Source organism: Pholcus phalangioides, unplaced genomic scaffold, assembly GCF_987345545.1.
Source record: "Pholcus phalangioides strain wild (caught in Gottingen) unplaced genomic scaffold, Ppha-v1.0 ptg000015l_1, whole genome shotgun sequence".
Classification (NCBI taxonomy): domain Eukaryota; kingdom Metazoa; phylum Arthropoda; class Arachnida; order Araneae; family Pholcidae; genus Pholcus; species Pholcus phalangioides.
The window spans coordinates 15,781,125-15,807,617 of record NW_028301608.1 but is presented as its reverse complement, the minus strand read 5'-3'; the positions used below and the strand labels follow the sequence as shown (position 1 = coordinate 15,807,617).

Sequence of the window (26,493 nt, the reverse complement as noted above, 5' to 3'; positions counted from 1 at the left end):
CTTTATTTGCTCACTCAGTCACTCACATACGCAGTCACTCTTACATACTGCGTATGTAAGAGTGCAATACACAGCAATACACAGTCACTGCTTAATCATTCTCTCACTTGCACACTGACTTGACTTCTCAGCGGTGAAGTGTTGTCTGATAATTTCCCACACTGATCTTTAACTGTTTCACATAAGTAATATAAAAAGAATGTTTATTGCATTAAAGTTCACATAGTTTCTCTTCAGAATCTATATTTGTATTTTTTTTAATAATAAATATATTTGTAATACAAATTCAAATGAATGTACATGACCCTATTACGCACAAAGTTTCTATCATCAAAGTATCAGTGGAGAGAGAATTTCGGTAACAGTATAGCATTTACACTTAAATTTTAAAATCCAGTATCCCAGTCAGTCCTTTGTGGAACGTATTTTTCCTTTATACAAACTATATTATCACCTACAATAAAATCAATATTTGAATTATCAATTCGCACACCACATTCCACATTTTTCTTTATGGTTTCAACATCTGATTTCTCATGCTTCAGAGATGTCAGTGTGCCTGACGGAAAAGAGAAGTTTCTATTACATATAACAAATGTAATTTGATTTTAAACTTTTTTCACCATTTAAAACCATCAAATAATAAAACGTTTGCTTCAATGATTTTCTGAAAAACAAATACCTTCGTAAATTACTTCATCAGATCGTATTATTTGGCATAAACTTCCTTTCTGTAGTGTCCCTTTTGTGCATCTGCATCCTGCTACCGGAATTTTTGCTTTCCCTTCATTTATAGTGAAAACTTGGAGCACAGCGGCTTCACCTGAAACATAAATCATTTTATATTATTTGTCATATTTTACATTATGTACTTTTCACACATTAAATTTTTTTAAATGTACAGTCAGGCCTGCTTATAACAAGGAGCTCATTTTCAGTGAAAATAGTTATTAAATCCAGTTACTTTCTAAATATCTTTTCAAGTAAAAAAAAATCTGTCAGTTTTGAAAATTAAGCGATTATAGCGAGTATATATATGAAATTATATTGATATTTTACAAATAATTTTTTTTTCTCCTTTTCTTACCAACTTCAAGATTTCTATTTAACTTTAACTGATGAAAACTTTTCTTTTGAAGATATTTTCCCCCTTCCCCACATAAAATAAAGAATACAACAGATGGGTGATTGATTAAATTCTTATCTTCACTTTTCATGTCTGTTCCTTCCTTCTAAATGAAATGTTGCTATTCCTATACATTGACAACAAACTTAAGTGGGTGATAAGCCTTTGGTAGAACCATTTGATTGTCAGTCAACCAATGTCAAGTGCATTATCTCCATATTATGCAAGCAGTGGAAGAAACTCAAATGGCTTTGTGGTTTTAATTTTTATTTTCTCCCATTTTTGTATTCATTTTTTTGAAGTTTTCCTTTTGAATTCCCTTGTTAAATATGAGCTACCATGAAAAATCTGCTTGCTAAAAGTGGCTCATTATAAGTGGATCCAACTGTATATCATGACGGTAATGCAACAACCAAACCTGTGATATCCACTTCTCTTGAATTCGGTAGTCGAATTGACAATTCTTGCTTGATGTCATCAATCAAATGGTATATAACATTGAAACTTTTAATAGTGACACCTTTCGCTTCTGCGAGCTGTTTCATTTTCGGAGACACTCCAACATTAAAAGCATATATCAATCCTGTGTATTAAAAAAAAAAAAAAAAAAAAATATATATATATATATATATATATATATATATATATATATATATATATATATATATATATATATATATATATATGTGATTATGTGATATATATTATAATAAGATACTATATATTATGTGATTTTATATATATATAATCATTTGAAGCTATGAAAAATGTTGAAACAAAATATAAATATGCAGAGGGGCCTAAAACAAGCTATGCACAATTTATTTGTCAATATTTTTGAAATAGACTGAAATTAGATTTCTAGTACAGAGCAAAATGTAATTAATAACAATTCAAACTGAATGATACGTAAACCAAGTGCGCACAACCTCCACCCCATGTGTGAAATTCGACCCACTAAGGTGTTCCTAAAAAAATGTATCAATACCCCCCATAACTATAGCCACATCAGTTTCTGACCAGTGAGCGGTAGCCATATCATATTTCTGATCTGCAGACTGAAACGGTTTGTACACCGCTGCTGTAATTTGACACAATAGGTGTGAACTATTTTGCTTCTGCGAGCTGTTTCATTTTCGTTGACATTTCAACATTAACAGCTAGTTATCGTGTGTCCAGAAAGTGTGGTACAGTCAAACCTCGTTAATGAGTCACTCTTGGGAGAGCAAAAATATGACTTCGTAAGCGGAGTGACTCGTTAAACGGAGTAAGCCATAGCTTGCCAATTCCTGCCTGAGGACAATTGGGACTTCCAAAAAGTGATTTGGTAAGCGGAGTGACGTGTTAACCGGGTGACGTAGTAACAAGGTTTGACTGTACTGCACATTGTATACTGGACCTTGGAGACTTAACACATTCATATGGAAAAAGATATTAATTTATCGGGTGTAACCATGTGGGATAAACTATCTAATCTAAATTAAAAGATAAACTATCTAAACTAAAAGATAAACTAATCTAAACTATCTAACATAATCCCATAGTTTGATTGGGTCCTTCTTTCTTTAAGACATTACCAGTGCACTGTATCTTGATATGTGCTTCGGACAACTATTTTATACCTCTACCTGCGACCTATACTCATATGAGACTAGATATTTTATCTACAACAAGATCGATGGATAAGTTGTAAATATGCTGTTGATTTTCCATCCCAAGCCTAACATATTCAACTTCTACCCATGGGAATGTGAGAATGAAGGACGAACAGAGGTGATTGAGGAAAGCCAGCTAGACCGCTAAATTACACGCACACACCTCTTAAACATTCCTCTGAGGAATTTGTAATGAATTGTCGCATGTCTAAATGTGCCCTGTTTATCAGTTGTATATCTTATGTGAAGTTTCTTTCTGAAGTATGCTTGTTATGCATTATGTCTTCCAAAAATTCAAAAACAACAATACAGCAAATAAGTCAGATAGTTTGGATGTACTCCATGAAAACATTGAAATGTAAGCAGCTACAATGTATTGGACAAATAACAGAACACAGTTGATGTGTGGCAATTCTGAGATTTCAACAGTATTTAGATGCCTGAGCATTGTTAATGTGAATTTTCATATATTTCAGTAATTAAATAAACTATAATAATATTAACCTTCAAAGGATTCAGCTAATATGACATCATTTTCAGAGATATCACCTAAACCATAATGAACAAGCTCTAGACGACACTTATCATGTGATTGATAAGTAGCCAAAACATCGAGTAAAGCTTCCACAGATCCATGGACATCACCTGTGAATGCAAAAAGGTTAACAATGGTTATATTAAAAAAAAAAATTATATGCTATTATTTGAGAAATTTTTGATTTATTTAGTTTCAATCAATAGTGCCATACTGGTAAAATGTCTAGTAAGGATACATAAAATTTTGAATGCAATCATACAATATGTTACTAAATTCATGGCTAGAGCTCAAAGTGATAACAGTGAAAACAAATCTACAAATATTCATTACAATATGTGGTTACAGGTGCTCATCTCCCACCATGAAGGTTACCATCAGGGTCCACCGGTTTGATCTGGGGAAGAATATAGAAAACAAGTTCTTCAGAACTTGTGGCTATCGAGCCTGGGGCAACCACCACTAGACGGCATCTTCATTTCCAACTATAGGAAATTGTCGTATGGCAACATGACCAGAGTTGGTGTGCAGTAGAGTAGTGGGAGGTGCAGAGGAGGCAAAAGTCGCTTCAACCATAAATAACTTGAAAATTGAGAGGTTACTTCTGGAAACAGCCATCTTTGAAACATCTTGGTGTGTGGGGCACTCAGGGTAGAGTAACGTACTGAGACAAGTGTCTATTCTCTAGAAGAGTGCCACTCTTCTAGTTTAGTAGTGTAAGCTATAATAATAGTGGCCTTAGTTTTTTCCAACTGCATTATACCGTAAATCAGAAAAAAATATTTTTCAAAGATATATATATAAAAAAAATATATATATTATTTGAGAAAGTATTGTGAGCTTTTATTATGACAGACCATTACTGCATTTTTACTTTATTCATGAGAAACAAATGCATTTAGATTCAAATTTATATATATATGCACCATAATTCTGTCAAATATAATCAGCTTCGTTGCAAGCCTTATAAATAAGCCAAATCCAGAAAAGTTACTAGTAAATAGATACGGCTTTTTACACTGCAGCTTAATATAAGCTGCATGTAATTTTCATTCAAGAACTGAAAAATACAAAAATTATAATAAACTTAATTTTGCATTTAAAAAATAAATTCATTTACTGTTTTCTTTGAGGATTTTATAACATTACTAATTAAACATTAAAAAAAAAGCAACTATTGGATACACTGTGACTTTGAATCAGCTGCAAGAGCTAAAATTTAACTTCAAAAGCTATATGAGTCGTGACTTTATTACAGTATTTTATGTCATCCAAAATGAAAGTAGTAATTGTAACCAAAAATATGAATGTTTAGATTACCTTTCAGAACAAATTCTAATGCAGGTGATGTGTCTATGACATACTCCTTTTCTTTGGCAACACCTCTACCTTTACGGTAACGACCCCTGAGCAGGCGGTCATATCTTTCACTTCTATATTTTTCTAAATGCTCATCCAGCTTCTTTTTGATGATTAGACTTTCAGCAGCCATCTTCTCTTCCGTCTCAAATGCTTTACGATACTCTATAACTTTCTGAGCATGTTTCTAGAATTTTTTTTTATCAAACAGAACTTTTAGCATCATTTGCTAATTGAAATGAATTTGCTAGTAGCAGTGAACTTTTTTTGGACATGAAAAATACAATGATCTAATCGAAGTGAACTGTAACATACTTTCCACAATTTTCTTTTCAACAAATTTTGCTGCATGGGGGGAAAAAAGTTGGTATATTAAGGGATCCTCAACCTTTTAACATAGTAAAAAAACTTTCTTATGTAGAAATATTAAAAATAGTATTTATCCATTGATTCATTTAAAATTTTTACCACATATATTTCCTTGTGCATGCTATCCTATATATATATCAGTACAAAATTTTACACATCTCTAATACTTAATTTTATACAAATTTAAAAAAACATGCATAAAAAACAGCTTGCGCCCATGATAAAATAACTTGACATCAATGAAATTGAATAAAAATTGATTGAAAATAAAGAAAATATTTGATATCCATCATAAGTTAACCCTTTATGCGGCATTGATAAGATATCTTGTCTTCATAAAAGCCTCTTATTTTATCACTGACTGACAAGCCCAGATATTTTGTAAAGTTGATTTCTCAATGGAAAAATTTTCCTTATACCCTTTAGTTTGCACCGGCTGAAAATCGGAAGAAAGCCTACTTCATTAGAAGAAACATGCATTTTGAAGGCAGGTTCAGTAATTTCTGATTGCCGCTTAAAGAGTTAAAATTTAATTTTGAATAAAATTAATCTGATAAAATCTCTATTTTTCACCATTTTATGAATACAATAAACAGTTTTCTTTATTTTGGATCATTTTTATTCAATTGCATTGATTTCATGTAATTTTATCATGTGTCCAAGTTTTTTTTTAATAAATTTTTTTGAAAATTTGTAAAAAATTAAGAGTTGGAAATATGTAAATTTTTTTACTGGCATAAGATAGCAAACACAATGAAATGTGTGGTAAAAATTTGAAATAAATAAATGGATAAATGATATTTTTAATAATATTTCTACATAAGAAAGTTTTTTCTCACATTAAAAGGTAGGAGACCCTCCACCGCCCAAACAGAATATGCCAAAATCTGCACCATACGTTACAGAAAAATCTGAATATATATATATTTTTAATGTAGAAAACTTTTCATGGGATTTTTTACTGCAGAACATTTTTAGTTGGCCGACGGTTCTTAACAGAGTTCACATTGCAGAATAATGCAAAACATTCTGCTTTGGGGCAAGACCCCTTACAGTTTCAGTGAATGAAGCCCCTCAACTGAATGCTTATTTCCAGTCTAAGATCTTTATACACAATGTTGTTTGGAAAGTAAAGATACATCGTGCATAAGGCAAACGTACATTATAAGGTATGTACATACATAAGGCATTACGTACATTGGCGAATGCCGATGTTTACCATGGTTTTTTAGTTTTCTCCTAATGATTTTCTGTCACCATTATGCTGAGTCAGGGTAGAGTAGCAAGTGTGTTTAGAATTGTGGCAGCAATTCAGAATCCTGCCAATTATGAAGTGACTTTATTCCAAGTTTCCTTGAATGAAAACACGCAATAGATACAGTAGACTCTGCACTATCCCTCCTAGTTACATAATAACAATTCCCCGTGATAAAATGAGAAATAACTTACTTTGCTAAGGCGTTCCAAGTGTTATGGATTTATATAATCATTTTTATATATATTCATGAACAGTATAATAAATTTGAATAACTTTTGTAAGATTTAAGTATACATTAATATTTTGTTTCTTTTAAAAGTTTACGCATTCATACTGTAAAGTTTACATGATTTTATATACCCCGCAATTAAGTTGGACATTATGAAATTTATCTTAAAATGTGTACAATATTTTTATTCTTGGACTTATTTTCTGTAGTCAAGTTTAAAAAGTACAATACCATAGGTGCATGCCAGGAGAAGGGGAGGGGGTAGCGATGGTGTATTTTTACAGTAAAAAAATGAAACTGGGTAACAATAAAAAAAACATGAATCAACCCCCTCCCAAGAAAATCCAGTACATAACATTTATAAAATACTGGCCTGTACTGGGAGGTTATGAAAACATGAATAAGAGTGGGTTTTACTACAAGGTGTTTTCTCAATGGTATGGGTGGGGTAGGAAGTGAACATTTATAGAATTCTGGTTTATCCAGCTTTTTTTGTAATCTGGCCTGGCCCTTCCACCACATTAGGCCAGATAGTCCGGAGTCTGCTGTATCCACAAATAATAATTTTTTTTTCCTGTTTATTGGAATTAAATCAAAATATGTAACCAAGTGGTTCTTCAAACATTCGTTTATGTAAATTCTATGTAGGTGGGACTGATGTCCATGCATCCAAGCAACAATAATATCAGTAATGGTGCCATACACATTCCCAAAAAGCAAAGAAATTAAAAATCTCTGGGTATTTTCTGCCTGATTCTTCCTTCTGATTAATTTCAAACTTATCACAATTACAATTAATTCTGCGGCATATTGCCAAACCTTCAAACGTCTTTGACGGACTATTCATAGTAAAAATTAACAAGTAAAAAGCTATACTTGCATGATTTTTTAATTGAGTGCATTACAAAAAAAATTAATGAGGAATAATTAATTCAGTGAAGATTGTTTCACTGTATTTTATGTTTCTTAATTGATGGACATTGTGCTTTTTCGGTTTCAAAGGTATCATTTAGGAACTATTTAGATACAAGGGATGGAACAGCAAATTAGTTATTATAAACTAATTATTGGTATTCAGTAGATGTAAAAAAAAATTTACTTCAGATTCTGCTTGCAACACTATCTGACCAGCTTCTGGTAATATTTTCCATCCACTAATCTGTACAGGCAACCCTGGTGAAACCTCTGTCAAAGTTTCACCATGCTCATCATACATTGCACGGACCTTTTAAAATAAAAAACAAGTCACGTAGCGATATAACAATTTGGCACAGACTTCAATCATGTTCAGTCTTGGTTATTCAAAAATTGTAATTCTACCAAAATTATATTAAGCAATTGTTAATTTTTCTCGCTAAAAATATGTATAAATTCATAAAAATACATACGTAAATTTATATAAAATACAAGATATACTGAAGACTGGATGTTGTGAAGATATTTATTATTTGAAATGTTAATTTTTTAAGGAAGGAAAAAACTCATCTCTGCCTCTACCGGGAGTCGAACCCGGGTCCCTCGATTGCCGGACGAGTGCTCTGACCACTAAGCTACAGAGGAGATAGAGATTTTCCTTCGCTAGAGCGTATATATGCCGAACGGAACCGTGCAATGGACGGTGAAACCGATCAGCTAATAGCTCATGGACGACGAGCCACCAGAGGGCTATATATATGACATGAATCATATCTTGTATTAACAAGTGGAGAGCGACATTCATGTCTTATATAAAATAGTATTTTTGAAGTTTAATACTTGATAAACATTTAAATGTCATCTGTGTAAAAGGGCTACTCCCTATAACGCAATTTCTTTTCTGGCCTAGAATTTTATCCATAGTAAATTAACTTGATTTGGGTGGGTCATTTCTAAGGATTTTCTAGAAATGAAGGGTTACTCTTTACTCTCTAAGACAGGAGTGTGTAACCTTTTCAGTTTTCTGGGCTGCATTGGAAGAAAGAAAAAAAACCTGTTTTTGGTTTCACTCAAAATGCCAATGATAGCTTGCAACATTTTGAAGCCAAATTTACCATTCTAAAAAATGAGAAGAGTTTTTTCCCCTTCTTGGTCACAAAATACACTTGAATTATACCAGAAAGAGTATTAATAGTTTAGTTGGGCTACATTAATTCTGGCCACACTCTATTGCAAATTCTTAGTAATGATAAAACAGTAGTAGTATATTTAAATATAGTTAAGTTTTAGTTTTGATATATGCAAACACATTTCATTTGATCAATAAATTTAATTAGAAATCAATAAATTCCCCATAACTTTTTGAAGACTAGGACTTGACAAAGTCCAAATGCCAAGTCACTCTGGTGAGTAAAGAATTGAGGCATTAACATTCTCTACTGAGTATTTGTGATTGGGGTCTGAAAACAATGTACTATATTACTATGTATTTTTAAATTTATGACACCCTGTCTATATCGACATGCAATCTCAAAGCAATGAATAATCACAAAATTAAAGGTCACAAAAAATCAAGAAAAAATCATAAAATGAGAGAAACTGCAATGGATTCCTACAAATTGATAATGATTAACCCTTACAGCTGCAATCCAGAGCTATCTTGGGATCTTGAAACCCTCTCAAAATGGCAATCCTAAAATATCTCGGATTCTTATATCTCTCTCAAAATGCTTTCTTCTCCTGATAAAATATTTTTGTTCCCCTCCCCCACACTGTCCTATCAATCAAATACCAGTGGGCGGAGTCAATTTTTCTTCAAAGTCTAATAACAGAAGGGGAGAGAGACAATGTTTTCCTTTTAACCCATTTGCATCATAAGTGCATATATGTGCGGAATTTTTCCAGCCATTATCAGCAAAGCGCAGATAGTTTATAATGCATAAGAACAAACTACTAGAGTACTATCATACTGTATAAAACTATAAATTTAATTTTTCAAATTATTTTCAATGTATATCTTCATTGAACTAAGCAAAATTATAAATTCTTTGTATACGTCATTTTGTTTTTCGTTTTTTTTTTCATTTTGAAATATTTCTAACTTTATACAGTAAAAATATTTTGGTGATATGGGCCAATTTCCCACTTTTTCGAATGATGCAAATGAGTTAAAGTAGTATTGTTGCATGAAGTATAAATAACAGAAAACAATAGTTTTTCCCCCTTCCTTGTTTATTATTATTATTTCGTGTTGGGTTTCCAATGTGGTGGTTATAATGTGAATCAGGAAAAATTTTAAAACCACTTAAAGGGTTAATTCTTATTAAGTCATGGACGAAAATGTGGTATCGATTTTTTCCCCAATATCTTTAGAAGAATGAATTTAATAAGCATTCAACTCATAAATAGGGATCACTATTATTCTCTCATTTGGGTATATTATTTTATGAATGCATTTATACTATCTGAACTGAAATATGAATTCATACATAGAAAATTACATCAAATTCTTGAATTACGTAAACTTATACACAAGATTTATGAATTAAGTATCAATCAACAATTTATCAGAAATCAACATTTTATGTAGAAAATATTCAATATGAATTCGTATTACCAAAAGCTTTTAGTAGATTGAAACATATAATTATACTCATACCTTTGCCCAAGCAGTTCCAGCAACAATGAAAAGACCCTTTTTCAGCACACCCCTTTGAATGAGCACTGTAGCCAGTTTTCTTCAAGAAGAAAAAAAAAACCAGGTCAATAGGGAAGAAATGCCATTTTTAAAGCAAAACTATTCAGCTAATTAATTCTGGGGGCAGGAAATAAAAAGCCCTACTAACAATGGGGAAAAAAGAATAATCCCATTTCCTGCAAAATAAATTATTCAAAAAAGTTCTTCCCCCAAAGAAAAGAGTCGTTCAAACAAGCTGATTGGCTTCATTGGAACAGAACTGAGAAAGTTGCATCAATTTACTGTAATAACTAAAAAAAACCAGGAAAGGTCATTCCAAGTATGACTCATTTTCTGCACTGTCATGGATTCCTTGCACTAGTGAAAAACAAGAATCATACATAGTAAAACGAGGAATATCTGATGCAAATGAGCCTATGTCTCAGTAAATCAATATTTCTGAATAATCGAATGCACATCGATTTAAAAGTATGCTATTTTCTAAACCAGTACTTTCCAACGTTTTATGTGCTTAAGGACACATGCATAATTTTCATAGTGGAAAATGACTACTTTAATGCTCAAAACAGCTTGCAACAACTTGTCAGTTGTTGCCAACTATGTGGTTAATGTTACAAGCAAGATCTACAACTTAACCATACATACACCTTGTAAGCATTCCTCAGGGGAATTTTTAACGAATTAATACATGCCGGAATGTGTGTTCTAAGTGTATGCCAGGGCTGGACAAATCTATTGCCTTCTCGACATGCCCAGAACATGAAAAATTCCGCTCTGGTATGTATGCCAAAAAATAGGGGGAAATTTTTTTTAGGGTTCATGGGAAATTGTGAGAGTTCAAATGCATGAGAAATGCAAATATATGTATCACTAGCTATAATATCCGATGCTGCCTAGGTTTGCTTTAATTACTGGGAGAACTGCCATCTGACATTCTTGACTGCACTTCAATATTTGTATTAAAAAAACGTCTCAAACAATATTTGCTCTCTATAAATGATATTGAAAGTTATTTTTAATATGCAATATATTTTTTCCCTATTGAGCTCTCGCAAAAAAAAGGATAAAACACTACCCCATCACTCAAAAAATTTCTGAATCGCACCTTCCGTTGTTGCCATTATTTATCTTAATACTAATTATTTGCTTCATTTATAATTTATTTTATATTAATAAAACAAATCAATAATCTTAATTCAAATCAATGTAATATTTTGTGTCTGCGTATATGTGTGTGTATGTATGTCATATTCATTAGATGATTTCTCTGTCTTGCGTTTTTTCATTGTTTTTTTTTAAATTATTAGTTTATTATTAATATTTACTATTCGTGTTTGAAAATTAACTTAATAATAATCGTGTCCACCAATATGGATCGACAACGACCCCTTGGATGGATTTTTTCTTCGTTTTGCCAATGTAAGTTTTATGATGTGATGAATGAAATTGAAATTGAAGAAGTGACAAACCATTATAAAGGAATAAACTATTATATACAGGTCAATACTGGCAGCATTAAAGAAATGACAAACCATTGTAAAGGCATACGCATGTCCGAAACGCATTGCTAGGGATCCACGATAACCAAAGTAAACATCCCAAAAGTCATTGTTGAGGCCCAAGAAACAATGTTGCCCGATGGTTCTTTGCCCTTTTTGGGCATTTGCCCCACTCTGACAAACTTTTGAAGAAGCCTATCGTTCAAGTTGGGTCCAGTTTGGTATAAATGTGAAATTTTGTGTATATATATATATTTAAATTATATATATATATATTTCTCATTATTTAAATTCTTGAGTAAGCATTTTCATCAACAGATGGCAACACATTTGTTTTGAATGTGTGGGGAAAATGTTATGAAAAGGGAAATTTTTTAAGGCCACACTATAAAAATTGTATGAATTCTTTTTTACAAAACTTGACAAATGTAACCAATGAGTTTGTATTCGCTCGAATGTAACCGATATGCTCATCGATTGATCAAAACTTTGGAGGGGGGGGGGGAGGAATTCTCCAAAATTAGCCTGTATGGAAAATTTCTCAGTGTTGTAGAAAATTTTGAAATTTTATCAAAGGAATAATTTGAAATTTTTTTTAATGTAGTGTAATAATATTTTCTACATTATCTATATTTTATCAATAGATAGCAGCAAATTGATTTTTAATGCATGAGAAAAATTTGCCTAAAACAGAAAATTAAGCAATGTTTTTTGGGCGTGTAAAATATTGATTTGATGTATTATTTTATGTTACATTTGTCCAGCTCTGGTTTATGCATGGCCCTAACATATCTATGTTGTGAATGCTTGTTTCAAGTGATGTTGATATGCTGCTATCTTTCTTACTTATTTTGAAGCAAAAATGGCAAATGCTTGAATTTTCATGTTATTCTTAGTATCGTGTTGAAGGTCTGCATGCTCTCTGTGATTTAGATCTATTGTGCGATGACTGAACATGCATCTCATGAACATTTCTCTGAGAGACTTAAAAACTATTTAGAAGTGCTGCCTTCTATTTCGTTAAACCGTTGATTCACCAACAAGACTTAGTATGCTTAATCTGTTATATTAATATAATTTACGCTCCAACAGTTCATTGCATTGTTAATGAAAATCAATAACCACAGGCTCGTGTAAAATGACAAGTCCAAGGAGACAAAGTTAAGACTATAATTACCTCTAATTAATAAGCTACTCGGATAAATGACATATTTAATGCAATACACATTAAAAGTTAATATGTGCATTACATATTTCTATTGTATATGGAGAGTGATCATTTAACAATGGTTCGTAAAGGCAGAAGTGTGACTTACCCAATTCCGGTCATGTATGCCTTATCTTGAATTTTTCTGTCTACTCCCATATCAGACTTTTTCGGCAAAACCTTCCCAAATTTACTAATTTCTGTCTTCACTCTATCTTACTTCCTCCTCTTTAACTCTCCTCTCAACCCTTTTTTATCTTCTTTTTTTCCCTCAGCTATTCGCCGACTTCTCCTTATGTTCAATAAAGTTCATGTCATTTGCTAATTCAGATTTTCTTCTTTCCTAAATTTCTTTACCAAACTTTTCACTTTTCATTATTGGATAAAATTTTCATATAGACGTGCATTTCATTGGCTACTGCTACCCTTTTGGTTCAGTTAACGTTCCTGTGGGAACTATTCCCAGAATTCACAAGTTTCCTTTAACCTATACCATTTATTCTGACCCCGAACTTTCTCACGCTTTAACGTGTATACAAAATTCTGACCAGCTGCAAATATTATTGAAATATGAGCTGCTGAATTCTATTACTATATTAACCTTATACCCATTTCTTTCATAGTGTCCTGCACCCTTTTTATGATTATTTTCGGTCCCCATATTTATAGCTACTTTTATACTTCTTTGGTTCTGTATTCCTTATGTGCTTCGCGCCAAATTTATAGGTTTTTTTCATGATCTATATTCTTTGGGACTCTAAATTTTAACTAACATCTGGATAACACCTGGCTGGTATAGCTTTTAAATACAAAATTCCAAAGTCCTATCCTTTCATACCACTATCCCTTGTACGTTTCTATTTTTAAATTTTGCTAATTCTTTTACAATTTAACAATTTTACAAATTGGAAAAATTAGTGGGTTTTTTTTAATGTAGAGTAATTTTCAGTCTTATGAGTCTATTGCTCTTTATGGAGAAACCACAGATCACTGTGAGACAGAAGTTATGCATACATTAAGAAATAAATAAAAAAATTAAGATAATTTAAGGATTTGTTTTTCGAATTGTCAAGATGAACTTTGGCAAGATGATCGCTGATCTAAAAAATAACTCACCCTTTACCATGGTCCAATAATGTTTCAAGAATCACACCTTCTACAGGGCAATTCAGATCACTTGCTATCTCCATAACTTCAGCTTGAACTAATATTGCATCAGTCAGCACGTCCAAATTCATATTCTAAATGGTATCAAAAAATAAAAAATAAAAAAATAAAATAAAAATAACCAGGTGTGTGTTTGTCTGTTTTACGCAACTAACAAAATCAGTACATTCCTGAAAGTTACTCATATTATGAGAAATCCTGTTTCCAGAATTAAACTTTTACATATAAAATCATCCATATAAAATAAAAGAGATCCGGTTAATTATTCCACATGCTCCCAAAACATTATCCACAAAAAATCAATTGAAATGGAGGAGTAGAAGAATAAAAGTCATTTTGTTTATAAGATAAATACAGCAGCAGCATACAATAAAGTTGCTGCTGTATTTATTTTAGCATTTGTATACTGCAGCATACAAATGCTGCTGTTTTGAATTGTTTAAAACACCAGAGATTTTAAGGAAACAGTTCTTTTCCGGATATTATGCTGAGGTAAAGAAAAGTCATCACGTCTCCGCCGGAACTCGAACCCAGGCTCTCTTGGATACCGGGCAAGCATGCTACCATCTACACCACTGGAGACATGACCCTGTCTTCCTTATTTCACGCAGTGTGGCGTAAGGTGCTGAAGTAGAGGCATTAGTATCCTCTTTTAACTTCAGGAAATGTCCCTCGGGTGGGACGGTTTAGAAATAGAGATAGATGGCTTTTTCTCAGTCGAGACGTGATGAATTTTCTTTCCAAGTTCACCTCAGTATAATATACAGAAAACAACTGTTTCTTTGATATCTCGAGCTGAGAAAAAGCCATCTCTCTCTCTCTCTAAACAGTCCCACCCGGGGGCCATTTCCTTGAAGTTAAGAGAGGCTACTAATGCCTCTACTTCAGCGCCTCAAACCACAATGCTTGAAATAAGGAAGGCAGGGTCATTTCTCCAGTGGTGTAGATGGTAGCATGCTTGCCCAGTATGAAAGAGGGCCTGGGTTCGAGTCTCAGCAGAGACGTGATGACTTTTCTTTCAGAGTTCACCTCAGCATAATATCCGGAAAATAACTGTTTCCTTGATATCTCGAGCTAGAGATTTTATTTGCTGAATGATTTTATTATGAGTTTTTTGTACATTTCATGCTCATTAGAATATTTGCTAACAAGATAGATAATAGCTAATATTTTTCTCTCCTTACTAGAGATGGGATGAATATTGGGCTGCTATTCAGTTTTTGGCCCCTTTGCCAAATATTTAGTTCAGCGGAATATTTGTGTAAATCTGCATACAACAAATCAATTTTTAAAAAAATTATATAAATTAGAATTTTTCCCATAAATTAAAAATCTACTAATTATATTTCATTGTGCGGTGTATATCCCTTTCTGTGAAAGAGGTCAGGGCGAATTTCAAGGATAAGGAAAACATGAAACTGAAAATATAATCCTACTGAAATGAGGTGGAAGTGAACATGAATTACACAAGTTCACTAAATGAAGAGCATACCTAGATGAGAGGTATTGAGCTACTGAAAGTGGCAAACGGGGACAAAGAACATCTAAAGAGGAAAATTAAGTCATAAATCTTATGATGCATTGCTAGTTGAGAGTAAATAATAGTTAGCATTTTCTTAATTAGATGTAAAATTGGTAACAAATGTTTTAAGAAAAATTTTGATTCTGCAAAAATATAAAAATACAAGTACAATATATATATCATCATTAAATTTAATTGTCAGCACAATATGGCAGTAAAGATCTTTCAATTACCAGTTTTAGAATCGAAATGAGTTAGCAATTGCACAGATGACATTCATTATAATGACATCCCCCTCCCCCGTTCCACAGAGAACAGAAGTTGTACTGAGAAGACATTGTATCAAACATATGAAAAAAAATCAGAGATCTTCCCTGGAAGGATGGAAAAAGATGAGAGATCAAACAGTGGAGATCACATCGTCTCCTCAACTACCATCATTTACACTGATGATGTCTGCAGCAGTAAGTTTGCTAGAAAAACGACTCAAACACCGCATAATGCACAGAAAGTTTGGATAATTCTGTAGTTGACGTCGTAGTCTAGTGGATCTCCTAACTGGCATAGGTGGCTCTCTATCTGGTTCTGGCTCCGGGACTGTAGTTCTGATATCTTCAGGGTGCTGCTCTAGAAAGCGGACCAGTTTACGTATTTTACTTTTCGAATCTTCTCGCTTCAGGATGCACTCAAGCCAAGGTATTCGCAGATGTTCAGCTGGCTCTCCGAAGTGGAAAGCCGTTGTCTTGGGGCATAGAGTTGCGTAGTGAAGAGGCATGCCTATGGCCAAACATGAGCATTTATCACTGGGGATTGATTTGAACCTATAAAGGTTAGCCGGAAATGGACCATGGCCCGTTACGAACATAATCATCTCACGTGACCATTTATGGTTCCGAGGCATTACATGTCGCAGGATGCTATGAGTTGATCGACCGGGCTCAATCTGGCAGTGAAAAAGCCTACCTTCTCTCTTCAGTGAAGAAAAGGTTCATTCTGCATATATTGAACAGAATATTTTAGTTCTATTTTTCTTCACAGTGAGGGAAACTCAAAGCAAAATAATCATGCAGACAATTTTGCCAGAAAAACATTTGTGATGAATTGGAAAAAGAAAAAAGAAAACATTTTTAAAGCAATATGTGTGAGAAAGCAACTGAGGAGCTTAATTTTTAAAAGTGAACATTTCCACTTTTGCTAAATTTACAGTAGAAATAAAAAAACATTCCAGATGAATACATTTGCTTTACAAAAGTAGAAAAGAGCCTAACAGATAGCATATAAGAATGGTAGAAAAATATTTAAATACTATGTTTCTTGTTGAACATTCAAGAGAGTTTTTCTTGATCAACATCCACATTTGAATTTTGTACATGTTCTGCTTTGAAAGAAAATTAGTGGAAATGTTACATTTTGATAAAAATTTGAGCTGGTCAAAGCCTGAAAAATTGGAAATCTCTACGCCACTTGTGGATTCCAGAATGTTTTGACTAGCCCAGGAAGGTACCCTCACTGTCCTCCCATCATTAACATGAGAAAACCCTTTCATTCTACAGTGGAACTTCCCATAACGGACACTCCTGTTAGTGGGCACTTTCACTGACAAACAAGATTTTGAATTAAATTGACAGGACTCAATATATCTTACTATCCATTAATGGACACTTTATTAGCAGAAAAAATTTTCGGTCTCATGGTTGTCCGTTATTGAAAGGTCTATTATCAAGAGATGAAAAATAGCAAAATGTATGAAAAAGGTTGGTATGTTCCGTTTTGGTAGAAAGGACTAACTTTACATTGCAATTTCTCCCAAAAATATTCCCGTTTGAATAATCCTGGTTGCAAAATCTGACCGAGCTCATCCCAAAGATTCATGAATCGTTAAAAAGTGCATTTTGGGAGAAAAAAAACCAAAAGTGTTCTCTTTTTTGAAAATAAGCTCCTCAACTGCCCCTTAATAAATGGCCTACTTAACCATACATGCACCTCATAAGCATTTCTCTGAAGAATTTTTAATTCCTGAGTTACATGCGGGGATATGTGGTATGAATGTATATGTGGCCCTAACACATTTTGTAGTCAGAGTTATGAGTGTTTCATGTTCTACTGCTGCTATTACTCATCTTCTATATAGACACTACTACTACAGTCTTACAGTCTTAATTGTATTGGTTAATGATGATGGCTCAATGACAACAATAACAAACAAAAATTTTGTTTTTTTACAATATACCATGCCACAACATATTAAAAAAATCAATTTTTGTGAAGTGGTAAAATTAATGCAGAAGAAAACTTTACTTTCAGCGCAGATATACACACAGACTGAATATCACCACCATATTCTTCCAGCTGTATGCCATAACCCAGCAGATCTTTTTTTACTCTTTCCTAACAAAAGAAGAAGAAAAAAATATAGTTTTAACACGTTCGGTACATGATGACATAGTTTGAGTAGAAAAAACAGAAATAAATTACATCATACTTACAACATCAGCTACGGGCTTATCAATTTTATTGATGGCGATAATCATAGGAACTGCAAAAAAAGTTATTAAAGCATTAAGACTGATATAGTGGTTATCAAGAATCTCAAACACAAATTAATGAAATTTTCTTAAAAAAAGAAAATACCATTAGCCTCATTAGCAAAGCGAATAGACTCGAGCGTCTGTTCCATAACACTGTCATCAGCAGCAACAACCAGAACTACTATGTCAGTTGCATGAGCTCCTCGAGCTCGCATCGCATGAAATGCAGCATGTCCTGGAGTGTCCAGGAATGTTATTTGTCCTTTTGGAAGTTTCACTGTAATATATAAAATAAATATTTGATATAAACTTTTACAGAAGATACTAAATTATATGATTCTGCACGGGCTACAATGATATGATATTGAAACGTTAATTTGAAATTACCAAAGACAATGAAAAAAATTTCAGTCTGCAAGTCACTTATGAGCTTGTTTACAGTAGTATTTCAATTTAAAAAAAAATGCACTTCAGTCATTTTCTGTACATGAGGGCTTTAGGTCAGGACCTACAATTTATTGCCAATTCCGAATGGCAGCCTTTTTTTACACTCACCAACAGGTTGGTGCCCTAATCCTTCGGTGTGGGACTCCTTGAGGTAGCATTTCTTTTTTCTGAGGTCATGTCACCATTTCTGTTGTACCGCTGTGATAGGAAAATTTCTGACAAGAACAAACTGGGTATAAAACTCGCGACACCTCTATACATACTTTGGTACTTTAGGGGAGTATCTTATCGACCTGGGCTATAGCACCCTCAGAAAGTTCAGCCTTGACTTCAACAATAGCACACACATAATCCTTACAGTCAGGACTGAACTCCCTCAGGTAAAAAATGAATATCTAAGGTGAGAGAAAGCAACCCCCCTCCTCCGTTTGTATGTACAGGATTTGAGAGTGTTATATATATAGCAACAACTGGTATGGGAATCAATAGATCAACTTAAAGAACTTAAGAAACACAAAACATTGACATCGTTTAATATAGGCATCTCTCACTTTACGTGATTAATTGGTTGTACGAAAGTCATTTAAGGTGAGTTGAATTTAACATTCGAAGATAGGGATCAGGGTTTTCTTCAGAATGATTTAAAAAAACCCAACTTCCAGCAACAATTTTTTTTTGAATGAATTGAATTTAAAACTTTTAAATAAATCCAGTAAATTTAAGCTGTATGAAAAAAAATTAATTAATACTTTTGACTTGTCTCTTCAGTAGGTACTTCTAATTGATTCTAGTGCAAGTATAGATGTTCGCTCTCCTGAAGAACCTGGTATGATAGGCTGATAACTTTTTTTAATGAAAAATTGGAGATTCAGATGACGTTACGTTCTTTATCTCTTTATGAGAACTTCAGTACTAAAAGAGTTCTCAGAGAATTCTGAATATTCCTTGCAAATACGAAAATTCTAGTTTTATTAGGACTTTTTTCTTTCATTGAAATTCTGATAGCACTGTCAATGTTATAAAAAGATGTTGATTAGTGAGATCTGGTGAATTGGATTTCAGCATTTGTTTTGTCTAAACCAGAAAATCCAACGGAAATTTGTCATTTTAACTACATTATATCTTCAATTCTGCAAGCCCATTTTCAAGATTGACATCAAACTCCAGGCCGAATTTCACAAGTTATGATTTCTAAAATCAACTTTTTAAAATCATGTTATAGCAAAATCACCTAAAGTGAGACTGTGTTTAAAGCAAGGGATACCTGTATCTGTTCGTGATAACTACCACTGGTATTGAAGAAACATTGAGTCAATACTCAACCTCATTATGGTCTTTTAACCAGAGAGATTATTATTCATTCAAATCCTTTGATTGTATTAATGATCACATGATTTATAACATTAAGTTTATTATTAAGTACAAGCATTTCAGAGCCATCCATTATATTACAAAAGTTATTGGAGCTTTTAGGCCAATACAATATGTTTCACTCACTCAAGTAATGCCAAGTCTACTATGATTTAGCCTACTATTTTTTATTTCTCAAGTCATTACAGTTTTTTTCCTCACAATAATTGGTAAAAATAAATAAAGCTACAAATAAATTACTCCAATAAAAACTTAATCACAAAAGTGACAATTTTACCATTGACTAATAACCAGAAATGCTTTAGTCATGAGTTTTCACTTTAAGTTTAATATAGAAAAAAGTTTGATTTCTGAATTAATTCAAAGGGTGCTTAGTCCTACATTACAAAGTACCGACGACGCTTGAGCTCATGCATCACCTTTAGATTTGATGCTACAACTAATAACCAAGTCATTTTAAAGAGTGCTAATGGAAACTGAAAATTAAATTATGCATCATATATGATATCAAAGGATACAATCATCATTGTAGCAATAGAATATGAATGGGAAAAGAAAAAAATATCCCATTGAATTTACTGACAAAATTTTGATATCATTACTTATTATTTAGAACAACTTTGACAGAAATATGAATGGAAAATTGATATGACAGAAGCAGTTCCTCCAGACCTGTGAAAGCACCGATGTGTTGCGTTATTCCTCCATGTTCTTGAGACACAATTGATGAATGACGAAGTGTATCCAACAACGTAGTTTTTCCATGATCAACATGGCCCATTATAGCAACAACTGGTGGTCGTTTAACAAGATCTTTTGGATCCGCTGGTGGTCTAAGCAAAATTAAAATAAGTTAAATATTTATCAATTGCAAGGGATATTATTAAACATATCAATAAAGATGAACTAGGATAGAAAACTTTCACTGTAATTCATATCACAGGTAATAATAAAGAAGCTACACTGGCACAGTAGGGCCTTGCTATTTGAAGCTTGAATTCTTATGGACAGTGAATACATGAAATCGCCAGATAGACATATATGGAAAATATTGTTTTACAATTCAAACTTTTGCAATTTGACATTGTTTCAGCTAGTGTTTAATCATGATACATCTCTATACAGTTATGAAGTTAACTGAAATGTGCCAAACTATATATCAAAATCATACACTCAATGCATTTAACTTAATTAGATTTCTTCATAAATGAGTTCAACATTCAAAATATGCACCACATAAAAGTTATTTAACATATTGAAAAAGTTCTAAATCCTCCTTAGAGCAGACAATACTAGAATGCTGAGTATTATCTGCAGATTCTTTTTTTTACTAAGAGATATTGAAGTTAAAATAAATATTTTTAAACATAGTCCACAAGAAATATTTTTTTAATAATTGATAACAGATGGTGTATAGATGTGCGTAGAAGAATCCACATTTTTTTCCCCAAAGAACCTGTTCAACAACTTTTTTTTATTCTTTAAGATTTCATTAACAGTGATGCAGAAAATCTTCAGAAATTTGTATACGTTGATAAATGGCACCATGATCATATGATGACTACCAAGCTTTCTCAAAGATAAAAAATTTGCATACATGGATTATATGACATATTATAGGCAGGATATTCAGTAATTAAATATAACTGGGTGTTTTAATAATAAGTGTTGGACATTAAAAATGCACAACTGTATAATTTGTATTACAGCCCATTTTAAACTTGAAAATTAGAATAGGTTAGAGCCTTAATTTAATAATTTTTTTGATTTTAATAATGGTTTTGAAGATTTTCATTTTTTTTCTGTGGTTCGGACGATTGTTGATCACTTAATTCAATGAATGAAACTGCCAGTATTTTTCACCACATTAAATCAGGGTTTGAATTTGTTTTCAAAATAAAATAATATTTTAAATCAAAGTAATTTACTGGCTACAAAAGATTGACATTGAAAACAGAACCAACTTAGTAAATAGAACATTCATAATTTCATTTTACTTTTCATTTATATTTTTTACTTCTTGCCTTTTATTATCAATTATTTATTTTTTTATTTTGTTTGGATTCCTAACTCTTTACTTATTTACATATTTGGAATTTAAAAATCCTGTCTAACCTCCTACATAAGTCTTCTGTTTTTTGCTGATCGTCTGGTTGAGTGATGCCAGGCCTTTTTCCAAAATACATACGATATCCTAATTTCTTTGCAATTTCTTCCAAAACTACTCTGTCATAGATAGCTATATTAAAAAATAAAATAAAATGTTATTTTAAATTTAATAAATAAATAGAATAAATTTTATATTAAAATATTTATAATAAATTTTTTATAAAATTTGTTATAATTTTTTTTCTTAAGCTAAAAATTATATGATATAGGAGACTATAATTCCTAAATTTATGTTTCATTAAGTTTATTACATTTGAGAGAGAGATTGTGTTTTTTCTCAGCCAAATGCATCAAGGAAATAAATAAAGTCTCTGGATATTATGCTGAGGCAAACTTATAAAGAAAATGCATCTCTATTCTCCACTGGGAATCGAATCCAGGTCCTTGCACCCCTCCCCCCCAGCGTCAAAGGTGGAGTCGACTGATCTAATGTATATATGAGATGACATCATCATCATCATCATGCCCCCCCCCCTCCAGACTTCCAAGTCAATCTCCGCCTATGCCTGGCTTCCATATTTCATGCCCAGTAATTTAATGATAGTAATTCAATGAACTAAAATACATTGGGTTCATTGCCTCTTCTGGAAATAGGTTGGGGTTGTGCATGGCTAGTAAAGTAATTCATTGAGTTCATATAAAAGAAGCAATTTTTGAGATTGCAACCAATGTACAAAAAACGACAAATTGACATAGCAAGACACACAATTTATGCTACAAGAAACAGAACTCAAATGACATTTGAGACGCGAAGAGAGGGGGGGGAAGGGGTATTGACAGTAGTGAAAACTTCACTGAATAATGGCTATAGACCAGTGACATCGAAACAGCGTTCTACAACTCCCTATTGTATCATGAGATAGCTTAGCGAGGATGCTGCCAAATATTCAAGATGTAAATTATATTGTACATAGTATCAGGGCTGTGATTCTCAACAGGTGTGTCTGAATAGTAAAAAAAAATCATGTTTATTACATACACTTGTCTTCATATCAGTCCATTAAATTAGTGGTTTACTGCAGAGCGTGACACATCCCGGGTGGCAGGTTTCCATGGCAACTTGGAAAATTGACATTGGCGCCTAATTTTTTTCATGTATGACAGCATGACAATTCAAATCTGAGCATAAAATTATCAGAAATTGTGTCAGCATGTATGCTAGTATGGGGGGGGGGGGAATCACTAAGTCCCAGACAAGTCCAAAAATGTACTGTTCTGGACATATTTTGTTGGTAACAAATGCTTGATGTCTAAATTTCATTTGATTTGCCAAGCCATAGTTTACTGTATAGTAATAATGTTTTTCACTGAGTGTTTACTTACCCGATGAGCTTTTCCTATACTGATCACAATTTTCTATGTAGGTCATTGCTTCAAATACCTGTCCTAATAAGAGAAATAATGTTTAATAGAGTGAGACTACTAATCAACAACAAATGATTAAGAAAAATTAAGATTGCTGTCATAGGAAAAAAATAATGGGGGAAAATAAATTTAACGATCTAAGAAAATTAATAAGTTGTGAGAATGCTCTTAACAAATGCAATAAAATTGATATTAAAAAAAGTTCAACTTTCTTGGCTATCTCTACTACTATGATGTAAGTATTCCTTTTTTTTTTGCCATTATAAGTGAGTGGATTAATTCAGAGTTCTGCCTGCAGAAGTGGCAAGCGCCAAAAAGAATCTGTGATCAGGTGAGAATATGGAAAATGAAAGTACACACTTATTGTAATCTCGCTAGACCAGGACTTGACAAATCCCAGGTGCCAGATAGCCATGATGACTGGAAAATTGATATTAGGGCCTATAAAATTTTTTGTAATTAATTGCTAAATTGGTGTCTAAGGCCAGGATTATACAATAAAAGTCTGACATAAGATCTTTTATAAAACTTGAAGAAAACAAACCCAACCAACAAGCCTGTGAATGTAACCAATATGCTTATTGATGTATTTTTCAAGTTTTATAAAAGAATTTTATCAAATTCTTATAGCATAATCCCGGCCTAAGGATGACATGAAATTTTTCAACCTTGTGATAGTGCATTTTTACAACATGGGCAGGAGATATTAAGTTCCAGAAAGTTAAAAAAAAAACAACATTATTTAGAAGAGTTTTTCTTGAGCAAAATCCATGTTCGGCTTCTGATAAATTTGGCTGTTGCCTAATATTTTTTTCTCCAATTTCTCAAGCCCTACACTAGACCACTGGCTAATGAAGGTTTTCATCTCTCATGCAGGCAAAACACCGACTTTATTTGCTCCTTCATGATGGCAAAATGACAAAAAATCGTTTCATCATAAATGTGAATAGAAAATGTTAAGTTTACATGCAACAGAGTTTATATGAAACTTCATAATAAATAAAATCATATAACGAATTTTGAATTGAATGCAAACATTTCTGTGTGTGTGTGAGAGAACTAAATTCTGTTAATTTGATCCAAAATGTATCAATTATCTATATGTATAAAAAATAATGGAACAAAGAGCCTTTTAAGAATTTAAAACACATTAAAATACTTCTCAGTACTTCTAAGCATTCAGGAGCACTTATACACTTACCAATCATTCTGTTGGCAGTTTTAGCCAGTTCAGATACAGTAATACCAGGCCAAACATGTATAACAGGGAGTTTTGGCTTCGGCTTAAACTGAATAATGTTTTTGAATGCCTGGAAGAAAAATATTTTACTAGAGGTTTCAAAAATTTAAAAAAAACTTTCTTCTCATTATATTTTTAGAGATGGACCATATAGAGCAGTGATTCCCAACGTGGGCGTTAACGCTCCCTGGGGGCAATGGAATGTTCCAGGGGACGGTAGAAGCTACGAGTATAACATAGGATTCTATGGGCTAGATTGCGTTTGGGGGCGATGGGAGAAAAAAATTTCTGAAGAAGGGGGCGATGGGATGAAAAAGGTTGGGAAACTATGCTCTATATCATAGTTTCCCAACCTTTTTCGTCCCATCGCCCCCTTCTTCAGAAATTATTTTCTCCCATTGCCCCCAAACGCAATCTAGCCCATAGAATCCTATGTTATACTCGTAGCTTCTACCACCCCCTGGAACATTCCATCGTTCCCCCAGGGGTGTTAATGTCCACGTTGGAAATCACTGATATAGAGAGTGAAAAAAAATTAAGTAATAAGTATCATAATTTTCTATCCATAATCCACAGATAACATAGTTAAAAAAAACCGAATTTCTTAGATAGCCTAGATTATAAAAAAGCTTCCTTTTTTTTTTTAAGAGAACACAAACAATTTCTGAAAAATGAAAAAAAAACAAGTTAATAGAAGGACTAAAATTTTCGCTAAAATAAATCGTAACCAACAACCTTAACCTTTTGTATTGCTCATGATTTCCCAACTAATGACGTTGAAAACAAACATTAATTGCTCACTGCAGAAAATAAATATAGCATTTGCGGTGCATACTTTTTCTTCTCTTGTCTTTCTTTTCTTCTGTAAGGGAACTGATGAATGAAACGATGATACAGAGTGAAGCCAGAGGAATGGAGATGATCTAAACTCGAAGTTTCCAGATTTTGAATAAATACGTAATGTACTGATGGAGCGCATGCTGACATTTTTCTGTGAGCTGTTTGTGAAACGACCATAGTGATAATGTTCCTCTCTCAGCTTTCTTTGCAAGCATCTAAAAAACCTGAGGAAAGTGAAAACAAATAATGAGCGTTAATCAAATCAAATTTTCAGCTTTATGAAATCATTAATAGTTTGAATTTCATACTTGTATACAGAGCTTAACAAATGAAAAAAAAATTAAAATCCAAATTTGAGGAGCAAAGCATTTTTTTTTCAAGGAAAAAAAAAACAGTCCAAAGAATAAAGAAAATTTTTTCTTAGACTGCACACAAGCGATAGGAACCTGGGGGCGTTCGAAACTGGTAGTTCCACTAATTTGTGTAAATACTTTAGAGAAGGTGAACAAATTCTGGTTCAGGCAAGTCTTTCCATTTATATTCCTGCATATACAGTGAAACCTTGATATAATATAACAATACTTTGTGGACAAAAAAAAATTGTTGTAGGGAGGTTATTGCTCTATCGAGGGTTTTTTTTTTTCCCAAGTGACACATTAACGGGGTTAGACTGTAGCAACAAATATTCAACGAAAGCACATGTATATAATTCTATCTTACCGATATTCAACATGATACATCACAGTATTGTTATGCGCCTATAACATTTTTTTTTGTAACGACAGAGAAGAGTGAATTTTCGTTTTCGCCGATGAAACAATCTTATCTTGCCTTTGAATTATTATTACTGAGTGGAGGACAAGATCCAGGAAGAAATATCAACATTGAACGTCAACTGTATGTGGATTCGTAGACTTTGTTAATTTCACCATGTGACCGCTGTGTTTGTTGTTTTTCAAAGTCGGGACGGTCGTGACCCCTTCGCTTATGTTGT

General features: G+C 32.8%; 1 protein-coding gene across 1 annotated transcript; it reads right to left on the bottom strand.

Annotated features, from left to right (window-relative positions):
* Positions 1–186: 186 nt before the first annotated feature.
* mIF2 (mitochondrial translation initiation factor 2) lies at positions 187–26,493 on the bottom strand. The gene is made up of 17 exons (XM_089242917.1): positions 26,220–26,493; positions 25,495–25,723; positions 24,621–24,729; positions 23,378–23,440; positions 22,001–22,124; positions 20,558–20,718; positions 18,171–18,344; positions 18,026–18,075; positions 17,838–17,927; positions 13,967–14,091; positions 10,106–10,184; positions 7,631–7,756; positions 4,637–4,862; positions 3,286–3,426; positions 1,545–1,709; positions 683–823; positions 187–559 (listed from the first exon to the last, which is right to left on the bottom strand). Exons 1-17 carry the CDS (start codon positions 26,237–26,239, stop codon positions 387–389), a joined length of 2,196 nt encoding a protein of 731 aa, XP_089099043.1. The 5' UTR covers positions 26,240–26,493; the 3' UTR covers positions 187–386.